Genomic DNA, 20,985 nt, shown 5'->3' on the forward strand with positions numbered 1-20,985 from the left:
TGAAGCCTAGAATTTGTCACAGTTATTTTATTACATAAGTATATCCTGAAGGACAGAGATTCCTCTTTTCTTTATGCCCATAACTTTTTGTTATCTGATAAAATGCACCGTGTTAGTTCCGCTTAATCATATTGGAAGGTGAGCAGATGCTGGATTAGTACTGAAAGAGATCGATGTCAGTGTTATTTAGTCATATCCCATTCGCAGCAGGGGAGGCAGCCATTGGTGTGTTTCTTAATAATATATCATGTTGTGCTTTTTGAGAGGAACATCCAAGCTAAAAAAAATGGCTTTCTCAAGATTATACGGCCTTTGCGACTGCTAAACCTGCACAAGTAAAATCACAAAAAAACTGTTAAATTCTTAAAGCAAAGGGTTAAAAACACCCCTCTCTCTGCTGCCAAGCAAACAGCGTGTCAGTGCTCCTCCGCTTTTTTTACATATTTAAATTAGTTAATATGTGAACAATTGGTGTAAAATTACCGTTCAATGCAAATTAGCTCATTGCAAAAATAGTCCAAAGATCAGCGCTAACAGTCACATGCATTTAAAGGGAAAGGATTGTCATTTTAAGAGATTTGGCAACATAAAACATCATCTGCAATTGTTAAAATTGTTATTGAAATATTGGTATCGTGCCAGAATTCCATAATCAGTGCATTTCTTATTGATGAACTAACTTAATGAGCTTAAATGATTGTGACCTTTGTAAGGTGTATCTTGCTGTATAATGAAAAACCTGGAGCTCGTCAGGATGGTAACAGCAAGTCTTACCGTCATTTAGGACAAACAACATAGGTCAAAGGTCGTCTGTCTGAACTTCAAGTGCATGCTCTGTCTAAAAGGCAGCATCACACAAAATGACAGCATAGCTAGCTATGCTGTCATTTTCTTAACAGCAAAAAAACATGTAAAACAAATACTTAGTTCAACAATAGCAGGGCTAATTCAATCCTATACAGAGGACATAGGACATATACAAAGGACATTTGTTTCTGGCAAACACGCGTTTATGACATTTACACGTTTTGCAGGATCATCTCCACTTAAGCAACTTTTAGAGTTTCCAAGCGTAAATGCAACATCTAAAAGTTAAAGCTAACTTTTAAGGCTATATAGTGACTTCACCTTTGCTAGGCTAAAGGCTAAATTGTCTCCGGCATCATGACGTATAGTAGGCTCATTTACGCCCCTTGTTAGCAACCACCGTTTTAAAAACAACATAGAAGATTCAGTATGCACTAATGTATAATGTCGTAGAACTAAACATGTATATCGCTTTAGCTTGTGTGGATCACATACCTTTTTTAAGTAATCTAACCAAAAAAAAACATCCGTCTCAAGATTAGTTTTATAAGTCTGCTCAAAATGTACGATTCAAACCCTTGGAAGCTTAAAGTGAAGTGTACATTGTTAAGGTCAGTGCCTTAGTGGAGATGAATGAATTAGAGCTGTACAGCTTTCCAAACAGCAACATCAGATCAATGGCTTCATCCCTTCAGGGTGGGAGGCAGCCAGTGGAACCTTTATGACTCCCTAAAGGATCTTCTGTCCTTCAAGAACAATGGCGAAACTGGACAAATTGATTTTAGATGGCATTGATAGCCCATGCACCAACAAAACACTGCAAATGCTACATTGGTTCAATGCTATAATCATTTTCTGAACTTCAGTTTGCGAAGGAGGTTGACAAATAATCCTTTCGCCACAACTTACTGACTGGTATTGTTTTTTGGGAGGTTGTTTTAACCGTGCCTGTGGATGGAGACATTTACACAGACTCCTTCATTTGTTTCCACACATACACACACAATGTAAGAGAAATATGTCCAAGAGCTTTAAGTCGCACACAGGGGGAGGTGTTAAGATTTAGAGGTTGAGCTGTGAAGCAGGGCACTGAGAGCCATTTGCTGTACTCTGCATCAATATGAGAAAGAGCCGGGAAGGCAAGGCCAACTGCACCGGAATAAAACACACTATCGCCAAGCACCAGCCATCTACGGCCCAGTTAATGTGATTTTTCTTTCTATGGCTGAAATATTAATGTTTCTATCTTGGTATACTTAGAAAGAAAACAGCAGTTTCCTTTGCCCTCAGCTGCCAAGATAGATAGGGCAGTAAGAAAGAGACAGGGCAATTTAATAGGTGATGTCATGGCAAATAAAAAGGTTGGTAAAGTACGAGTTCAGTCAAGACCACTGAAAAGCATCACTGCCAATGTTATAGACGAAGATTATTTAAATCCCATTTTTACTAGAAGATCAACCATTGATGTATTTATGACTTACATCACTACCAGCACTAAGTAGTATGTTTTCGGTTCAGTTTGTTTGTCTGTTTACAGCAGGATTAAAAAAAGACCACCGGCCTGATTTCTTACGAGAGTTGTGGAAGCATGAGCCCATTCAACTTTAGAGTGGATCTATCACCAGGCTGATACACATATTATTTTTTACTAACAGCCTTGGCGAGGTCAGAGCTCTCCAAGTGCCCTTCTAGCTGGAAAATGTGATTATTTGTGTAAGAGCAAGAGATTCCATTAGCGGAACAAAGGACACAAATCCCTCCACCCTGATGGCGACCCATTGTCTCAGACTTTTCAAGAGAGGTAAAAACGAGATGCCATTTTTAGTCCTAATTGTGGCTGCTCCTCTAACAGTCTGAAAGCTTAGAGCTAGTACACTTTTCCGTAATAATGTTGTTGTTGTTACGATTGGAGGACTTTGATAGTTCAGTTAATTAGCTGCTTTGCCAACTTGCAGCCACCTTGCCAGACACAAAGACCAGCTAATCAGATTTTACCACTATAATTACCACTAGGAATTGGGCATTAATTATTCCTCCAAATAATTCTATAATAACTATAATTTTTTTTTAAAATGATATCAACCTATTCTTGAATTTGAAACACTATCTCTAACATGCTGTCCATATTCCCAATATACAAATGTAAAAAGTCATGTTTACCACGCTGGATGAAGAACATGTCAATCTGTTATTGATATGAGCCAATCTTCTTTGGCATAAAATAATGTTAACACTCACATAAATTGTTGGTTATATACTAATCCAAACAGCCAGTATCTAAAGTATTCTGGAATGGACCATGATTTGACTGGTCCTTGATACATTGATACCATATATTCAGAATGTAGATAGGCATAGCCTGTGAGTTGTTCCGATCTCTGCATTGATTTGTAATCTCTAGCGCTCGGATTGCCAGATTTGGTCAATATTAGATTTAAAACTATTTAGTTTTGAAGGCAATTGCTGTATCTGGGAGATTGTTGCAGTCATATATGATATGCTGGCTAAATACATATACATATATATATATACATATACATATATATATATGTATATGTATATATGTATATATATATATATATATATATATATATATATATATATGTATATATATATATATATATATATATATATATATATATACATATATATACGTATATGCTACATATTTGTTTAGTGTTCTGGCTTTGGATTTTAAAAATGTTCTCTGCTTTCCTGTACACAGTTTTGATTTAGTTTTACTCTACAGTTCTTTACTGATTCACTCACAGACAGCCAGAGAAGCTTTTGAGAGGTGTGCTGTCTTTCTCTCTAATATGACAGGTGGTATTGGCCCCTTAATAGTCCCCTGAACCCGGGAGGGGGTAGGGGACAAACTTCTAACAAATGAAGAATAAAAAACACCTTCAAAGTTGTCTTTGTTGCCCCGCTTGAAATAAAGTGGATTTTGCTCAGTATTGCAGGGTGTGTGAACCCTGTGGCATGAGGATGGGAATACTGAGGGAGCTTCCTACACACTGCGGCTGTCTGATGGTCATCAAAGAGCTCCGATGCGTAGGCTGGCTGCTTGTTGAAACACTGCCTCTCATTTTATCTTAAATACTGCAGATGAGACGTCTGGGTGTGGTGGATAGGTTTGGGCTCATTAACACAAAGTTATGATTGATTTCAGAAGTTTCTGCTGCTGTTTTCTTATTATTTAAATACAACATTATCGCTTTTTCAATTACCAGAAGATGCTGTATACTTGTGTGGCTCTTTTAGTACTCCACTTGTCAGAAATAGTTTAAAAATAGCCTTAACAGCATTTACCAGTATTTTTGAACATTCTCAAAGCAAAATCAATACTGGCGTCTTTATGGTTGCCTCTCTTCAATGCTGTACATTCCTAAATGAAGCAGTCCATAATTTATTCCAATCTCCAAACACTGGCCTCCGGGAGATGTTTCCCCGCTGCAAGAAAAGAAAAAAACACTTTATAAATGCCAAAGTTAGATTGGTGCATCCAGACCCTTTTAAGTCCACTTTATGAAAAGTGAACGTGAAACCTTGGCAGTAAACAACTTATGAAGCTAACTGATGATTTGAGCAGGATTTTGAATAAGAGTTTTGAGAGGTTTTGTGGAGAGACAGAGCGGGAGACATGTAAGCAGCCCCCCCGGCATCTTTTTGATTAGGATTGATTCTGAAAGGAAGGCCATTGTGAGGAACTGGATGACTTCAGACAGCATTGTGTTGTCTTCTAGGACTCTAATGCTTCATTCCTGCTGCATAGTTCTGCTTTATTTGACTTTATTCACTTGTGTTACCAGGTTTTTTTTATATTTCATTGCGATCAGTAGGTGGGGTTCTTAGCTGAGGGCAAATGGTAAATTGAATGCAATGATATACCAATTATTTCAAACTTTCCTGTCTTTCGTCCGCTTGTTTAAGTCATCATTCACCTGTTCACACACATTCATACCAACGCATACAAGAGGCTACCTGCTCAAGTAAACCAACTTTCACACACACTGACCCACCATGCCATCAGAAACAATTTGGGTTGAGCATTTTGCCCAAGGACACATGGACATGTTGACTGCAGAGGCTGGGGATTGGACCAACGACCCGGTGACTGGTATTGATCACTCCACTTCCAGAGCCGTAGCCACCATTATTGACGTAACACCACTGCACGGACATGCCAGTTATTTAGAATGTTCTTAGATGGATTTACAATCGTACTTTAATGTAAAAAAATGTGCATTAAGAACATCAAACATAGTAAAACATTTTAGTGCCACTTTCACTTTTTCTTGATTCCTTACTGACCCTGGGCCTCTGGAACATTTAGCTTATTATCCCTGGTGCATGATAAAGCTTTGTTGATTGGTGAATAAAAAGATTGCTGTTCCTATTGACGGTAGTGTGGCTATTTAAAAATGGCGCATTGGTGCAGGACGTATCTCTCTGACCAATCAGTGGTCACAAGGCTTTAACTAAATGTCTAGTATCAGCTGAGCTTACATGGAACTGCAACCGCAGTTGTACAGAACAAAGTACAACATACTATCCATTATTAAAAAACGGTTTCTAAAAATGATTTAAAAAAACAATTGAAACTGAAAAACTAAGAAATATTGAAAAATAATAATAATCATTGTCCCGATGGGTTGCCGATGGTTCTTAGAAAACAGGATGGTTGAATAGAGCTGAGTGTGGGTCGCCAATGGGTGTGCAGGGCCTTTGGGAGTGAATAAACATAAAGCCCCACCTGAACTTCTGACTTGACTGAAACCTATGTTTTGTCTAAAATCCCAGCAGCTCCCCCCTCTTTATCTCATGAAATAACGATGAGTATGCATTATTTATTATTTCCAAAAAGTAATTACTCATTCCAGAGTTATTAGCAGTTTCTTTGTATTTCCTATTTAATAAACGATGTGGAAAGCATTGTTCTGGGAAGAAGCGTTAAATTAGATGATTGATTTTGTTCTATAACCCTTAACAATGTCCACATATTGTACTTGAATTACTTCACGGGATCAAAATTCAAATATTATTTTAAAAAACAGCTATGTTTCACAACTTGTAATGTACAGGAACTCTGTGTTTTAGTGTTTCTGTTCCTGTAGTAAATTGTGTATTCACATTACATACTCTACTGCTACTGATATGTATATCGTCGATGTTTGTTAAATTTTTATTTATGTTTTATTCTATTTAAAAACAAGTTTTAACTCATGTGTAATGCCAATGCTGCTGTCTATCCACTCATCCATCCATCCATCCATCCACTCACCCAACCACCAGTCCACCCACATATCCATCCATCCAGCAAGCTAATATCCGTCCATTAGGTATGCAGCTGGGAGTAGCGAGGTTTAGCATAAAGACCTGATGCATTGAGAAACAGCTGCCTTGCATACTATTTAAAGAGTAAGTCGAATATGTTAAAGCTCACCGATGAACACTGCATATCTGGCTCATTTGTATAGTCTGGACAGAACAAGGTTGGTTGGTCCCCTGCTTCCTGTCCTTATGCTAAGCTAAGCTGCTGTAATTACTTCCTGGCTCTGGTTCCATACCTAATGGACACAAGAGTAGAATTAATCTTTCCATCTGAGAGAAGTGCAGCACAGTATGGATATAAATCAAGCCAAGGCATTTTTCTTTCATCAACTCCACAGTTTTTAAAGAGGCTCTATTATGCCTTTGAAGGTTTTCCTTTCCTGTAATGTGTTATAGGTTTTTGTGTATGTAAATGGTCTGCAAAGGCTAAAATCCCAAAGTTGCCTCCAGAGGGAGTTTCTCTCCCACTATTACAACACCTGTCTTTTGGCTAACCTCCAACACGTGATTGGCTTAAAGGCGGAACATTCCGACACATCTATAAGCAGTTGACCAATCACAACAGAGCCGGCCAGCTAACCAATCAGAGCAGACTGGGCTCGGTTTCAGACAGAGGGTGAAAAGAGGTGCTGCAGCACAGACAGTATGAGAAAAATAAAGACGAAAATATGTCACAGTAGATACAAATATGAACCTGAAAGTGAGCACAATATGTCCTCTTTTATTATTTAAGGTTTCTATTCAGACAGAAATTTCTTTGGGTATAATGTTCTCTTATTGTTCTAAGTTATTATGCTGAGCTCACAGCCCTGAAAAGAGAGTACTGGCAAACAATATTCAGGACTCAAAATGAATTGAATTAAAAAAAGAATAAGGCAAAGATCACATCACGCATTACTAAATAATCCATCAGAAAGTATCAGGTATCTTTTTGGTATTGTATTAATTTTGGTGACCATGGCTGTGAGTTCAGAGTCTCTATGACATTACAAAACAATTTGTCTGGGCCATAACTCAAGAATTCATATGTCTTAAGGGAAGAAATGGTGAAATGATTATGTTTTTTTCATGGATATAGATGTTAACAACCGTAAATGGTAATTATAGTTGGCATACACACGCTTAGTAAAGCTAAAATCTCACCTGCTTCTCCAACACGTCTCTTCCTCACTGCGTCTCCTCTTCTCTTGTTCTCCTCTTCCTCTCGGACTTCTGACCGATTGCTCCTCACAGAAACGTGCCATGAAATAGAATAACAGTGATGCTTTAATGAAGTTGATACAGCGTGATTAGAGCTCCATTCAGTCATTGTGAAATAGGCCTGAATGATGCTTTGGATGTACTGTCAAAAACACACACACACACACACACACACACACACACTTTTTAAATGAATCTTATTCAGTGAGCTGTGGAATTGTGTTGGAAGGTAGATTATTCACGGCGAATCGACTACAATTTCACAGCTTTCTGGAAATAATTAGCGTGACGTTTATTCAGGCTTTATAATTGGTTAAGACCCCGGACTCTCACCTCCTAATAAAGTTGTCATTGAACCTTTAATGCTGCCTGCTCCCATGACAGCAGGGGTATATTGCAGCCACGGTGCACGGTGGTCAAATAATTTAAAAAGAGGATAATGCAGCCAGGTTTATGGTGCGTGTGTGTTTGTGTGCGCTGAGTAGTTAAGTAGAACGCAGCCCATTCCCCGTCCGAGCACTAATGAAACCTGCCCGTCGTGGGATGATGAGACACCTTCTTAAAGATTTTTTAAAGAAGCCTCTCAGATGTTTCAGTCCATTTAAAAAGCATTAGTTGGCAGACAGGTATCTCACTTGAAAGTCATTAGAATCAATCATCCTGTCCTCTCACTCAACACTCCTCCTCTTCACCACTTTCTCTCACTCCTTTTCATCCCGCTTGCTAAATCATGTGTGTTCTTTCCTCTGCACTCTCCCTGCTTTCTGTTTCTGATCACACTTGTGTCTGGGTATCATTAACTTTATTCCCTCGCCTACTCGCTCGTCGGTTCCTCCTTCACCTTTGTTTCGTACCTGTGGCTGTGAAATGATCTGCCGCCATCTGAATTTCTACGCTTTTCACATCTCTCTGTCCATTAGGAAACAGGGCAGTGTGTGTTTTTTGTTGCACTTAAAAACAAAGGTTACTCTTCTGTGTTTAGTTTGCATACATACTGCACTCAGTCTCTGCCTCAGTGTTGCACATGATGATGATACAGAAAAAAGCCTCCAGTGTGAATTCTGTGCTTCTCAATTCAGATATTCACCCTTTTTAACAGCCAGTTGACACTTTGGGTCAGAAAAGGTTGTGAATATATGATACATGTTGCATTAAATCGGACATATTATGCTATTTTTCACGTTCATATTTGTATAGTGTCTCTCCTGTGACATGTCTCCATGCTTTAATGCTCAAAAAGCTCTTGATTTTTCTCTTACTGCGCATGCTGTTGCAACTCTTTTCACCCTCTGTCTGAAACCAGAGCCCAGTCCGCTCTGATTGGTTACCTCTGTTGTGATCGGTCCCTTTAGTGTAATGGAAAACTTCTGGAGCAATGGAGTCGGAACACAGGAGAGCTTGAACTTGATCGCAAACAGCTGAACGTTTATTCGATGTTACGGCCGGAGAATTGACAAGACATGTGCTGCAACCACAGGTTACATCAGAGGATGAAACCCTCTTTATTAGTCACATACATGCATACAGCAGAGCACACACAGTGAAATTGGTCCTCTGCATTTAACCCATCCTAGTGCTAGGAGCAGTGGGCAGCTATTGTGCAGCGCCCGGGGAGCAATGGGGAAGGGGGATTGGAGGTGTGTGGAGGTGACCTCTCCAAGTAGCTACGATTCCCAGTCCAAGCCCCTACTGACTGAGCCACTGATGGACGAATTTAGCTGGTTCTGAGAGAATAATCAACATTCTGTGTTTAAGACTAAACAAGCAGGGCAACAGAACTTTGTCCATACCTTAAAGGTCACCTACTATGCTACTTTTCAGGTCCATATATGTATTTTGTTGCTCCACTATGACATGTTTACAGGCTTTAATGTTGAAAAAGCGCTTTATTTTCCTCACACTGCCTGTTTCATTTAGGTAAAAATGGTTAATATGGTCTGGCAGCTGAGTTTCTTCCCGTTAAGTTGGTATGCCACATTAATAAGTTGTTAAACATGCCCTGAGACGCTGTTTCTTACAAGTTGGCTGCGTCTGGGCTTAAGAGGTTAACGTGTTGTGATGAAAAACCATCGCCGTATTTCTGCACAGTTCAGGTAAAGTTAGTGGGCATACAGCCTAAAAGCTTAGTAGCATAGCGTTGATAGCGTCAGCTTGCAACTTTGCCGAGGCAAGCAGGCAAGCTGTGTGTTTGCGGCTCAACTCCTCTCCACAATTCAGTGAAATGTCGAGAACACAACCATAATTTGGATTTTTGCTCCGGGGGAATAGTGTTAAAAATAAATGCAAGCCACTTGTTCTTCACATCTTCTTCCTTCTGGCAAACAAAGAACGTTTTGGTTCGCAGTGAAAGTGGCAGCTTCTCCTCGCCATGGTTCCTCCACTGGGGTCGGCTTTACCTTAGTGGTGTTGGAGCGGCTCGCACTGCTGTTGGCTAGAATTCAGTTCCGTATAACGGTGAGGTCAGTGTGATACCGAACTGAACCAGGAAGTAAATAAAGGAATCCCATCAAGGCGTTTCAGGCAGGGGGGAGGGATATGGGAGAGAATCTCCCTCTATCCTGAACTTGGGGATCTTATCTTTTGCAGACCTATTACATGCACACAAACACAAATAACACACTACAGACCCCAAAAAGCATAATATGGCCCCTTTAAGGTTGTCTGCCAGAGGGACTTCCCCATCTGATCCCTGGACAAAAAACTATCTTGTGTAAGCTTGTGCTGACCGTAGACTAGCAATAGAAAGAGAAAAACCTGCCTCTATGTGAGAGAGAGATAACAGCAACTCCCCAAAGCTACCTGCCTGAGCCAGGAGGAAAGACAGACAGAGAGTAAAGAATGATGATCTAGGTCAAAGGCTAGCACCTAAGCAAAAATATTCCCCAACACTTAGCCTATCATGTACAACAAACAATTCCCACATGGCTCCTAGCACATGTCTGAGAACAAAGGGATCAGCAAAACTACCACAAAGGCATACAAATGAAACAATAAACAATGAATTGACCACTCACGTTAACTTGAAGACGCACACTTCAGGATATGTGGAGGAAACTCAGGACACAGGGTTAAATTGGTGTGCTGGCAGGGAGTGCAAAGGATGAACTAAAGGGTGAGCAGGCTATTTATAGTCTCCGCCCCTTAGCTGGCAGGTGGAGTGGGATTCAGTTTGGCAGATTCACCATATTAGAAAGATAACTGAAAAAAAAGGACGAAAATCCAGGGAGTCTTTTCATAGCCGCCCCGGAATTGGGATCAATTCCTCCTGAAAGAAAGACTCACTCTTCTTCCAACTCTGGAAGCACCATCAGACGACACACTGGTCTGGTGTAGGTTTGACGGCCGACCTGGACGTCAACGGACCGAACACGTCCGTCTCTACCGGCCATGACAGCTGTTACTCGACCTGTTGGCCAAGAGGCCCGCGGCAGTTGGGGGTCAAGGATCAGAACAGTCTTCCCTACTTCCAGATTCTGGACTTCCCTCAGCCACTTTCCTCTGGGTTGTAGGTTAGGCAAGTAGTCACGAATGAACCGTGTCCAGAAATGGTCCGCCAACATCTGGCTATGACGCCACTTCCTTCGCCCAAGGAGCTTGCTGTTGGCAAAGATGGCTTGTGGCAGGGAGGCGTCCCGCCGCCCCATCAGCAGCAAGTTGGGAGTGACCGGATCAGGATCACTGGCAGAAGATGAAAGATAGCCTAAAGGCTTTGAATTCATAATGCCTTCTACCTCAACCAGGACAGTGTGAAGGACAGCTTCAGAAGTGGTCTGATTCCCGAGGATCACTCGTAGGGCGTTCTTGACTGATCTGATTTCGCGCTCCCAGACTCCTCCAAAGTGTGGAGAACATGGCGGATTGAAGTTGAAGGAAATCTGCTGATTGGCCAAGTGTTCCTGAAGCTTGGGTTCCATGGCCTGGAAACATTGATTCAACTCCCTGTCCCCAGCACGGAAGTTTGTTCCCCTGTCCGCCCAGATCTCAAAGGGCTTGCCACGACGGGAGATGAAACGACGGAGTGCTAGGAGAAAGGCATCGACATCCATGCTTCCAAGCAAATCCAGATGTAAGCAACGAGTGGTTAAGCATTTAAAGATAATTCCCCATCGCTTCTCTGTTCTACGGCCATGGTGAATGATAAAGGGTCCAAAACAGTCTACACCAGTGGACCAGAATGGTGGTTTGAAGAGACGCAGCCTTGCCGGGGGCAGATCAGCCATCTTGGGCACTTCAGGAGAGGATTTCCACCTCTGACACTCTCTGCAACTGTGCTGATGTTTACGGATGGCTGGTCTTCCTCCCAGGATCCAATACTTGCGTCTCAACTCTCCAAAGACCCTCTCTGGCCCCGGATGCAGCAGGGACTCGTCATAGTGCTTAATGATGAGCTGCGTAGTGGGATGCTTTGGGTCCAGAATGATTGGGTGGATGATGTCTGGGTCTAGGTCCTGGGACCTGCGTAGTCTTCCTCCTACCCGCATCAGCCCAACATCTGGATCAAGCTCAGGAGAGAGTTGAAGTAGACTACTTTGCCTAGAGAGAGGCTTTCCTTTACGGAGAGCGCTGAGTTCTTCAGGGAAGCATGACTCCTGGGCTTGCTGTAGAATGAAGGTTTCCGCTGCTGCACCTTCGGTCACTTTGTCGGATTGAGTCAATGTTTGGTCAGTAGCGGTGATGAGGTCACTCCAGCTTTGATGCTTAGAGGCATTCGGCAATACACTGGGGGCAGCAGAAACATTCAGGCACGTAGCAGCCTTCCTCAGTTCTGTGCTGTCTGTGAGGGATGAGGTGTGGGAAACACCTGGAGCAACAGGCCAGCAAGTCTCAGGGTGCTGAAGGAAGGCAGGTCCGTCCGTCCAGCAGCTAGGTTGCGCCAGGTCACGCAGTGTCTTGCCTCGGGTCAGGTCATCAGCTGGGTTGTTTGGACTGTCCACATACCTCCAGTCATCTGAGTCTGTGAGTTCTTGGATCTCTGCGATTCGAGTGCCAACAAAGACCTTGTAGTGGCACGACTCTGACTTCAACCAGGTCAGCACTGTGGTGGAGTCACTCCAAAGGATGGTTCGGGCCAATGACAAGGTAAGTTCAGACTTCAAGGTAGTGGCCAACTGCGCCCCTACCAAGGCCGCGCTCAGTTCAAGTCGAGGCATTGACAACTGTCTCTTTGGTGACACCCTGGAGCGGGCCATGACGAATGCCACATGAACATGATCTTGGCTGTCATGGACACGTAAGTAGACCACAGTGCCATAGGCCCTTTCTGAGGCATCACAGAAAACATGCAGCTCTCTGTGTACACCTGACTGGTCAGCACAAGAGGGCACATAGCAGCGAGGCAGTCTGATGCTTGAGAGGTCAGCCAGTTCCTGTTCCCACTTCAGCCATCGGTCAACCAGTTCAGATGGAATGATGGGGTCATCCCAGCCTCGTTTGGTCTTCCACAAGTCCTGAACCAGCACTTTGGCCCTGGTGGTATAAGGTAAGATATACCCTAAGGGGTCGTATTGACTGGCCAGAGTGCGATAGATTAGGCGGAGTGTGGGAATCTTGATGGGTGTCACACGGTGTTTGTATCCCAGGCTATCAGGAAGGCAGCTCCAGCGCAAACCTAAGGTGGATTCCTGGGGGTCAATGCCAGCTTGAGAGAGCCACAAGTCCGTGCTAGCAGATCTTGCCTCTGGAGGGAGATGTTCGACAACGCGGGAGTCATTACTCGCCCATTGGCGAATTTCGAATCCCCCGCGAGACAGTGTGGAACGAAGTTCGTCCAGAAGTGCTTTGGCTGTGGCCGAAGAAGGGAAGCTTTGCAGGCAGTTGTCAACATAGAATGCCCTCAACACTGAGTTCATCACTCCCTCATCACTCTCTGGGTGCTCTTTGGCTTGACGCTGCAGGGCATAAATGGCGCAACAAGGACTACAAGTTGTACCGAAAGGTAACACCTGCCACTCATAGGTCTTTGGGTAGGTATCTTGAGCCATAGCTCGCCAGAGGAATCTTAGCAGTGGCCTGTCAGCAGGGAGTAGATGAACTTGGTGGAACATAGATTTTATGTCACCACTGATGGCCACGCTGTGCTCACGGAAACGGAGGAGCACGCCAAGAAGAGAGGGACCCAGAGTTGGACCAGGAAGAAGGCTGCGATTCAGATTCAGGCCATGAAGCTGGAAAGAGCAGTTGAACACCAGCCGGTGTTTTCCACTCGCTTGTCTGATGATGTGATGTGGAACATACCAAGATTCTGAACCTGGCTGATCATCTTTGGGATCCACCTCCTTCACATACTCCATCTCGACCAGTTTCAGGATCTCCTGGTTGCAGATCTCAATGAGCTCAGGGTCCTTCTTCAACCTGCGTTCAGTTCCTCGCAGCCATGGCAACAAGTTATGGGTTGAAGAGGTTAGCCGTGGACTGTTCGGTGCTCTGAGCAATGGGGTAGCATATCGAGACACTCCACCTGCTTCTTTCACTGCAGTTTTCGTCTCGAGCAGCTCCAGGCAATAATGATCCTGCTTAGAGCGGGTTACTTCCTTCTCCTTACGGTGTGGAAAGGAATCGAGTCTCCACAGTCTCTCCACATTCTCCATCAACTCAGCAGTAGCTGGGCAGGATACAGTGTTGCAGAGTGTGAACAAGGCTTGTACATCAGAAGTCTGAAGTCGAGGTAAGGCATTGGCTGGGCCCTGAACAGCCCAACCCAAGGCAGTATGGACGGCGATGGGTCCCCCATAAGGTCCCATGTGGACAGGCTCTTTGGGCACCAACAAGTGGGAATGATCTGAGCCTATCAGGATCAGCGGCCGGGCTTGGACAAAGTCCGGTAAGGGTAGGCCTCGTAAGTGGGAATACTCCCTCTGCAGGTCAGAGGCGGGACAGGAATGCTCAGCCAAGTTGAGGACAGGAGCAGTAAAGGCATTGGCTATAAGGAATTTGATTTTCTTCTGGCTCACTGGGGAGATTGAACAGGAGATTGTCTCACCACTTATGGGAATCACCTCATGACGCACAGTTCTGAGATTCAGGACCTCTTCTGGTCCTTTTAGTTGCAGCTGGGACACTGCAGAGGTTAGGATGATCGTTCTTTCTGAACCATCGTCAAGTATGGCATATGTCTTCAGCCTCTGCCGGCCATTGATCAAGAAAATTGGGACTACCTTCAACATCACACGGGGAGATCTGTTTGGCTGATCCATGTACAGAGTGTCTGCAGAACAAGGTGCACGGACGAGCAGATTGAGGGTGTTTCCCGTTGCTGATTTCTCTGAGCCATGGGGGCCTTTAGATGTTGACGGTTGAGGTATGATGTTATGCAGGATGGTGAGATGCAACTCTTTGCAGACATTGCAAGGCTTTTTGAGGGTGCAATTATCTGGCTTATGACAGCGGGCACATCTGTAGCAACGATCATTCCTCTCTATCCAGGTTCTCAGTTGTGACGGGCTAAATTCTTTAACTTTCGGGCAAGTTCCCAGGAAGTGTTCCTTGTTGTTACAGTATGGACAAAAAGGTTGGAACTTGGGTTTCCCATGGATTGTCATCCCCCTTCCATGGCTTGGTTGAACATCAGGCTGGCTCTCCACAGTGGCGGTGTTGCTCAGGTACATCGTGGTCGGCGTCGCCCTTCTCCCCAGGTTCTTCTGGACTGGCTCTCGTCGCTCCACTGACGCAGGTCCCGAGACTTGTTGGGCAATACTCTTGGCCCGGGCTTTAACCTTGAGCCATGCTGAAAAATCTTCCAAGGTGTATGATTGTTCTGAACCCTCTTTCAAGATGCCACGAAGCAAACAGTGCTCAATGAAACTGTCTCGGTTTTGAATGGGGAGCTTGGCAAGAAGCCTGTCTACGTGAGAGCCACACCGTAACTCACTTCCGTCTGCACCTTCCACTGACCTCAGCATGCCAATCAATGAATGTACAGAAAGAGCGAAGTCCTGGAAAGCGTTGCTGTCACCAAGTCTGACAGGTGGTGAATTGAGGATGCTAGCTATTTCACTTTGGACCAACTGCCGTGGCTGGCCATACTTTGCCTTAAGGGCAGCAAGAGCGGAAGTGTAGGGAGTTGAGGCGTGCATATAGGACTTTGCCAGTTTGTATGCACTTGGCAGCCTCAAGTGATCCATAAGGACCTGAAACTTGTACTGTTCAGAAAGGTGAGCGTGGATATCTAAGAGATTCTCCAACGCCATGGTAAGCAGAACAAAGTCACTTTCCTTTCCGCTCTCAAAATAAGGCAATCTTGGCTTCGGGATGCCAAAGGCAGTCGCTACTAAAAGCTCCAGTATACTAGCGCCCTCTGATACCCTCTCAATGGGGTTAGGCAAGGAAAGAGGTGCAGGTTTCTCACGAACCGGATCTGAAGGCCTCTGACTCCTGGCCGGACGAGGTGCGGTCAGCGCTATGTGGTGAAACAAAGGAGGTGATGGAGCCGCATGCTCGGGACTGGAAGTCTGAAGTAATGTGTGACTCTCAGCAGTAGGATCAGAAGTTGCTGCTTGACTCACAGCATCTACAGGTAGACTCACAGCTGAGGTAAGTGGTGGTACGAAAGAGATTGTTCACTCACTGGACTTTCTGATAGGCACGATGTTGTATCTAGAACCTCAGGGGTCCCTTTGCTGCTGTCGGAAAAGATTCGCATTCATTCTGCTTTCACACTCTGGATAGGGAAAAGGAGAAAGTTGGTTGGGTCACTTAAGAACAAAAGCTGCGTCGTGTTTAGTTTGTGTACTCATCCTCATCCCCAGTGTAGAATGTGATATACAGAGCCTCATTATTGTCTCTCATCAGATTTCACCTTTTACGCAGTTGACCGGTCAGAGTGTAAGATGACTGTGCATACACATATTCTATTTCCTTCATATTTTGTGCTCTCCTTACATGTTCCTTGCCTTTATGCTATAGCTTTGTTCTCTCATCTGCGCGTTCTCCTGCATTCTCGTTTTCTCCTCTCTCTGACCAGGCCGCCTTGTTTGGGACTTGTTGTATCTCCCTTTGGTCATGGGAACTTCGGGATGGCTTCCACAAGATAACTGGCAGCTGAAGTAGAGACGGCCCGGGAGAATTGCGACTTTGTGTGCACCTAAGCGTTTCATCAGGATCTCTTAGGTCACATACATCATACAGCGAGAACACAGTGATGGCCTCTGTAGCATCTGTGGAGCGGGCACTATTGTGCAGGCGGGACAGGGGAAGGGGCGGGAGTGGTGGAGGGGTTGAAGAGCAGCTTGATGCCAAGATGGACATTAGTCTGAGGAGTAATCTACATTCTGTGTCTTCTCAAGCGGCAACAGACTTTGTCCATCTTAGTCACCTACTCACTCTTTCAGGCCCTATGTTTTTTGCTCACTATGATACAGGTTTTATGTGATGCCGCTTAATTCACAGCCTGTTTCTTGGATGGTAAGGCGGCAGACGAGTTTCTTCCGTTAAGGGTATGCATTTGGGCTGCCCTGAGAGTGTTTCCTCAGATCGCGTGGGCTAAGAGGTAGGTTGGATGAAACCATCCCGTATTCTGAGGTTCAGGAATTACGTCGCCTAACTTCGGTCCTAGCTTGTGGCAGCTTGCAATCAACTTTGGGAGCAGCAAACGTGTGCTTTGGTATCCTCATCATATTCGCTCGAAGGCATGAAAAACCTTTATGGTTTTTGGCTCGGGGAGATGAGTGTGGGAGAATAAGCAGGTTCTACTTTTCTGGCAAACAAAGACGTTTGGTTGCATGAGGAAAGTAGGCAGCTTTATGCAGAACCTCATTTCTTTCCTTTGTTGGTTTTTTGCGTGTGCTGCTGTGGCTAAGAATTCAGTACTCATTAATAACGGTGGTCAATCAAGAACAGAAGAAAAAAGAATCCAAAGTGCAATTCAGCAAGGTGGAGGATAAAGGAAAGGAATCTCCATCATCAATGTGGATACTGCACATACACAACAAACACAAATAACAACACAGACCCCAAAAACAAATATCCCCATGGCTCTGATCTGCACAAGGGACTTCCATGACTGGACCAAAAACTACACAGGGTACAATAGCAATGAAATAAACAACTCTCGTATGTGGAGAAGATACGCAACTCAAAGATACTGTGGAGGAGAATCAGGACACAGGGTAAATTGATGTGCTGCAGGAGTCAAAGGCATGAACTAAAGGAGCAGATATTTAATAGTTCCAGTACCATTAGTTGGCAGTGGAAGAGGGATTCAAGTTGTGCAGTATTCCTAATATTAGAAAGATAACTGAAAAAAAAGGACGAAAATCCAGGGAGTCTTTTCACCATTTGCATACACAGAAACATATAGAACACATTACAGGAAAGAGAAAACCTGAAAAAGAAGAATAGGGGCTTTTTATTTTATAAATGTCTAACACTGTGTGTGGATTATGACTGTCTGCAGGCACCATCTTTATTTTCTGTACTGAATATCAGTATTTGTGCATTTCTCCCTCCAAGAAGAATAATTCACTTACATTTATTTATTTAATTTGTACTTTTAATTTTTATTAAGTCATATTGATTCAAACTTTTGCAACGGTATAAGAGGAGAACTACACATATTTAAATATTTGAAATGTACTCTCCAGAGGTTTAGTATGACTTTATAAAAGGCTTACACTGTGTGAATTATAAGACAGACACTAAACTTACTATAATTAAGCCATACTTTTACTTTCTGTGCATCAATATTAGTGCATTTCTCCCTCTAACATGAATGATCCAATTTAGATTGTTTTATGGATTTACATTTAAAACAAATGTGTGCCCACATCGTTCAATAAATCATCAACACTGTCCCTGTCTGCAAACAACAAAACATTTTGTTTGATGTTGTTGTTGCTTCTGATGCTTTAGAGGATTTAATTTCCACCCTTTGTGAAAAATACTGTGATGTGTATCAAGTTTTATCTCAATTTTGAGAGAACATCTTTGTACTATGTGTGTGTGTGTGTGTGTGTGTGTGTGTGTGTGTGTGTGTGTGTGTGTGTGTGTGTGTGTGTGTGTGTGTGTGTGTGTGTGTGTGTGTGTGTGTGTGTGTGTGTGTGTGTGTCTCAGGTGGCGGTGACCTTCGCAGTGGGGTCAGAGGTGGGCCTGCAGAGCAGCAGTGACTTCAGTCAGATGGGAAAACCTTTCCTAATGGGCACGGTGGCTCTGGGTGAGGATCCACTTTCTAAAATAAATATTACTCTCTTTCATTGTTTGTTTCTGTCTTCATCTTTTCAGCTTTCTGACCTTTGATTTTCTTTTTCCAGTAAATGCTCCTTCTTTCTGCAGTACTTTCTCTCTGCTAGGAAGTTCAGAGAAAATAAACAACATATACAATTCCCATATTTAGGTCTAATTTATATAAGAAAAAAAAACAATTGAAATGATTTCCTATCAAAATCATTTAACTTCAGTAATCTGGAATCAAGCCCTCTAAAACGTTGCGTGCATAACAAATATAAAGCTGATGATCAAACCTTTTTTTCCTCTATTTTAAGGCACCAGGTATTATTGTGTGTAGGACACATAGTCAGGTAGATAGCTAAGAAACATCAGGACAAACCAAAATAAATACATAATATCCTTAATATTGTTCAAATCAAAACAATGTTTTGGATCGAATAGCATTTCTCTTCTTGAAAATATATGAATTGTAAATATTGATATCAGAAATATCAAGCCACCTGTCGCAGCTCCTTCCCAGCAGAGATGAGATAATGCAGAATATGCATTTATTCAAATCCCATTAGAAATGATTCAATGCTTTCTCCACTGCTGGACAGACACTGGTAGAGAGGGACAGTGGCTGGAATTCAGATGTCTGTGGAATATTACTCTGTTTCCTATTTCCTTTGTAATGCTAAACGTTCGCAAGTCAACAAGGCCCTTTACAATTCTTGTATTAGAAATGCACATTATGAATGATCCCTACATGATATGTTATTATCTCTTTGCATAAAAACATTAAAGAAGAGGTGAAATATTCAAAAATGGATTCAAACAGAAGTTCACATACACTACAGGGTCTGCCTGCTCAAACAGCATTAGGGGCAAAGTGTTCCCCTCCTCCCCGTTTTAAGGAAGTTTAGGAGTGGTTGCCAGTGGGTGAAAGCCAACCCAAGATTCTTGTTTAGGAATGAGCTTTAACCACTCGACATGTCACCTTGCTATATAGCTGTGACAATTTTCTTGGTTTATCTATTCAACCCTAACCCTATAGAGGGTTTTTTGTGGCAAATGTGTACTTATTGTGTCGATTGAAATGGTCCTTGTGGAGTTTTTGACCTCTTTTGTGATGTTGTCTATGTGTGGATCTCCTGCAGGGGGGTGCAAATGCACGAGGCTGACGCACTACGCAGTTCTCTCACTATTTTACCAATCAACAGGTCGGCTGTGTGGTGTTTGTGTGTGTCATCTACTTCAAAGATCTTCATTAACACCACCACTTCTGGAAGTCACTGCATTACATGTGCAGTGGCAGCATATGGTGCTTTTGAACATGCTGACAGCTGCTGTACTGTTTGCCATGGCTAGTTGTGAGGAAAGTAAATAGAACACATTCAATTAACTGTTTTAAAATTTAAAAAAGAGGATTGTTTTTATATAAAAATGTTGTTTTCTTCAGGATTTAAAGGCGGTGGGGTTGATTGAAACCCAGTCTGATGCAATGTTCCTTCTCTGAAGCTGGGGAGTTAAATGTGATGAGATGTAGTTAACATCGATTGGGTGATATGTATTAGTGTATCCCACATAAGCTTTATACATATATAATGTAAATCATCACATACCAATCTTCTCTAAACTATAGTAAAGCTGTATCTAGATACCCATTGTTGTGGGAAAACTTACAATCTGTACTCCTATAGTTTGTCTTATTTGATATAAAATGCCAAATTAACAATTTTCTTGATTACATTAGTTCATTTTGTATTCTCTTTTGGTGATAAATCAGACTTTATTCTCAACTACAATGCAGGCTGAACGATTACGAGAACTAAGATTTCTGAAATTAAATGCTTATTGTGCTGCATTCAACCTGTCTTCTGTTTTAAGTATCACATTGACCTGCAGTTGTGTTTTTGTCCCAACAGGAGGGATTGTAAACGTGATGCCGCTGCTCTACTCAAGAATCTCTCACAGCAGAACTCAGGTAAATCTAATTCTCCTCTGTGTGCTAAATACATACTTTGAATTTAGTGCTTGCTATATCATTTAAACACGAGGTCTGAGCAGCACATTTGGTCAGCATGCTGGTTGTGGTGGCTCCGTCTCACCCGCCTGCTGCTTAGTGTTTGGTTCGGGTCAGAAATGGTGCTGGTCAGGGCTCTGCTCTCTCTTATTCACATACTCCAGTTCTTATTTGACAGACTTAATGTCTGAATAATGCATGTAAGAGCATACATTTATTCATACATACAGTATATATTTTTATCCAATAATCGTTATAAAACAGCATATATATATATATATATATATATATATGTTGTCGACAAATGAGCTGCAGCTGATGCATTTCAAATTCCAGGTTTTTTTGTGTAAGATAAATAAATTCAGTATGATTAAGGGAAAAGAATTGAAGCAATATTTTTGATGATTGTCATGAAAACATCGTGAATAACAATTATTTGCAACTAAGACAGAAATGACATGAAATGTTGATATTGTTGT

At 42.7% G+C, this 20,985-nt stretch overlaps 1 protein-coding gene across 2 annotated transcripts in view; it reads left to right on the top strand.

Moving 5' to 3' along the window:
- Positions 1–20,985, top strand: part of si:ch211-51h4.2 (uncharacterized) — a 78,144-nt gene that overhangs the window by 32,306 nt on the left and 24,853 nt on the right. For both annotated transcript variants that reach the window (XM_063891504.1, XM_063891503.1), the window contains exons 9-10: positions 18,388–18,487; positions 20,409–20,467. In XM_063891504.1, coding sequence (XP_063747574.1) covers positions 18,388–18,487; positions 20,409–20,467 — 159 coding nt within the window. The remainder of the gene's footprint in view (positions 1–18,387; positions 18,488–20,408; positions 20,468–20,985) is intronic.

This window comes from Eleginops maclovinus, chromosome 9 (assembly GCF_036324505.1).
Source record: "Eleginops maclovinus isolate JMC-PN-2008 ecotype Puerto Natales chromosome 9, JC_Emac_rtc_rv5, whole genome shotgun sequence".
In the NCBI taxonomy this organism is placed as follows: domain Eukaryota; kingdom Metazoa; phylum Chordata; class Actinopteri; order Perciformes; family Eleginopidae; genus Eleginops; species Eleginops maclovinus.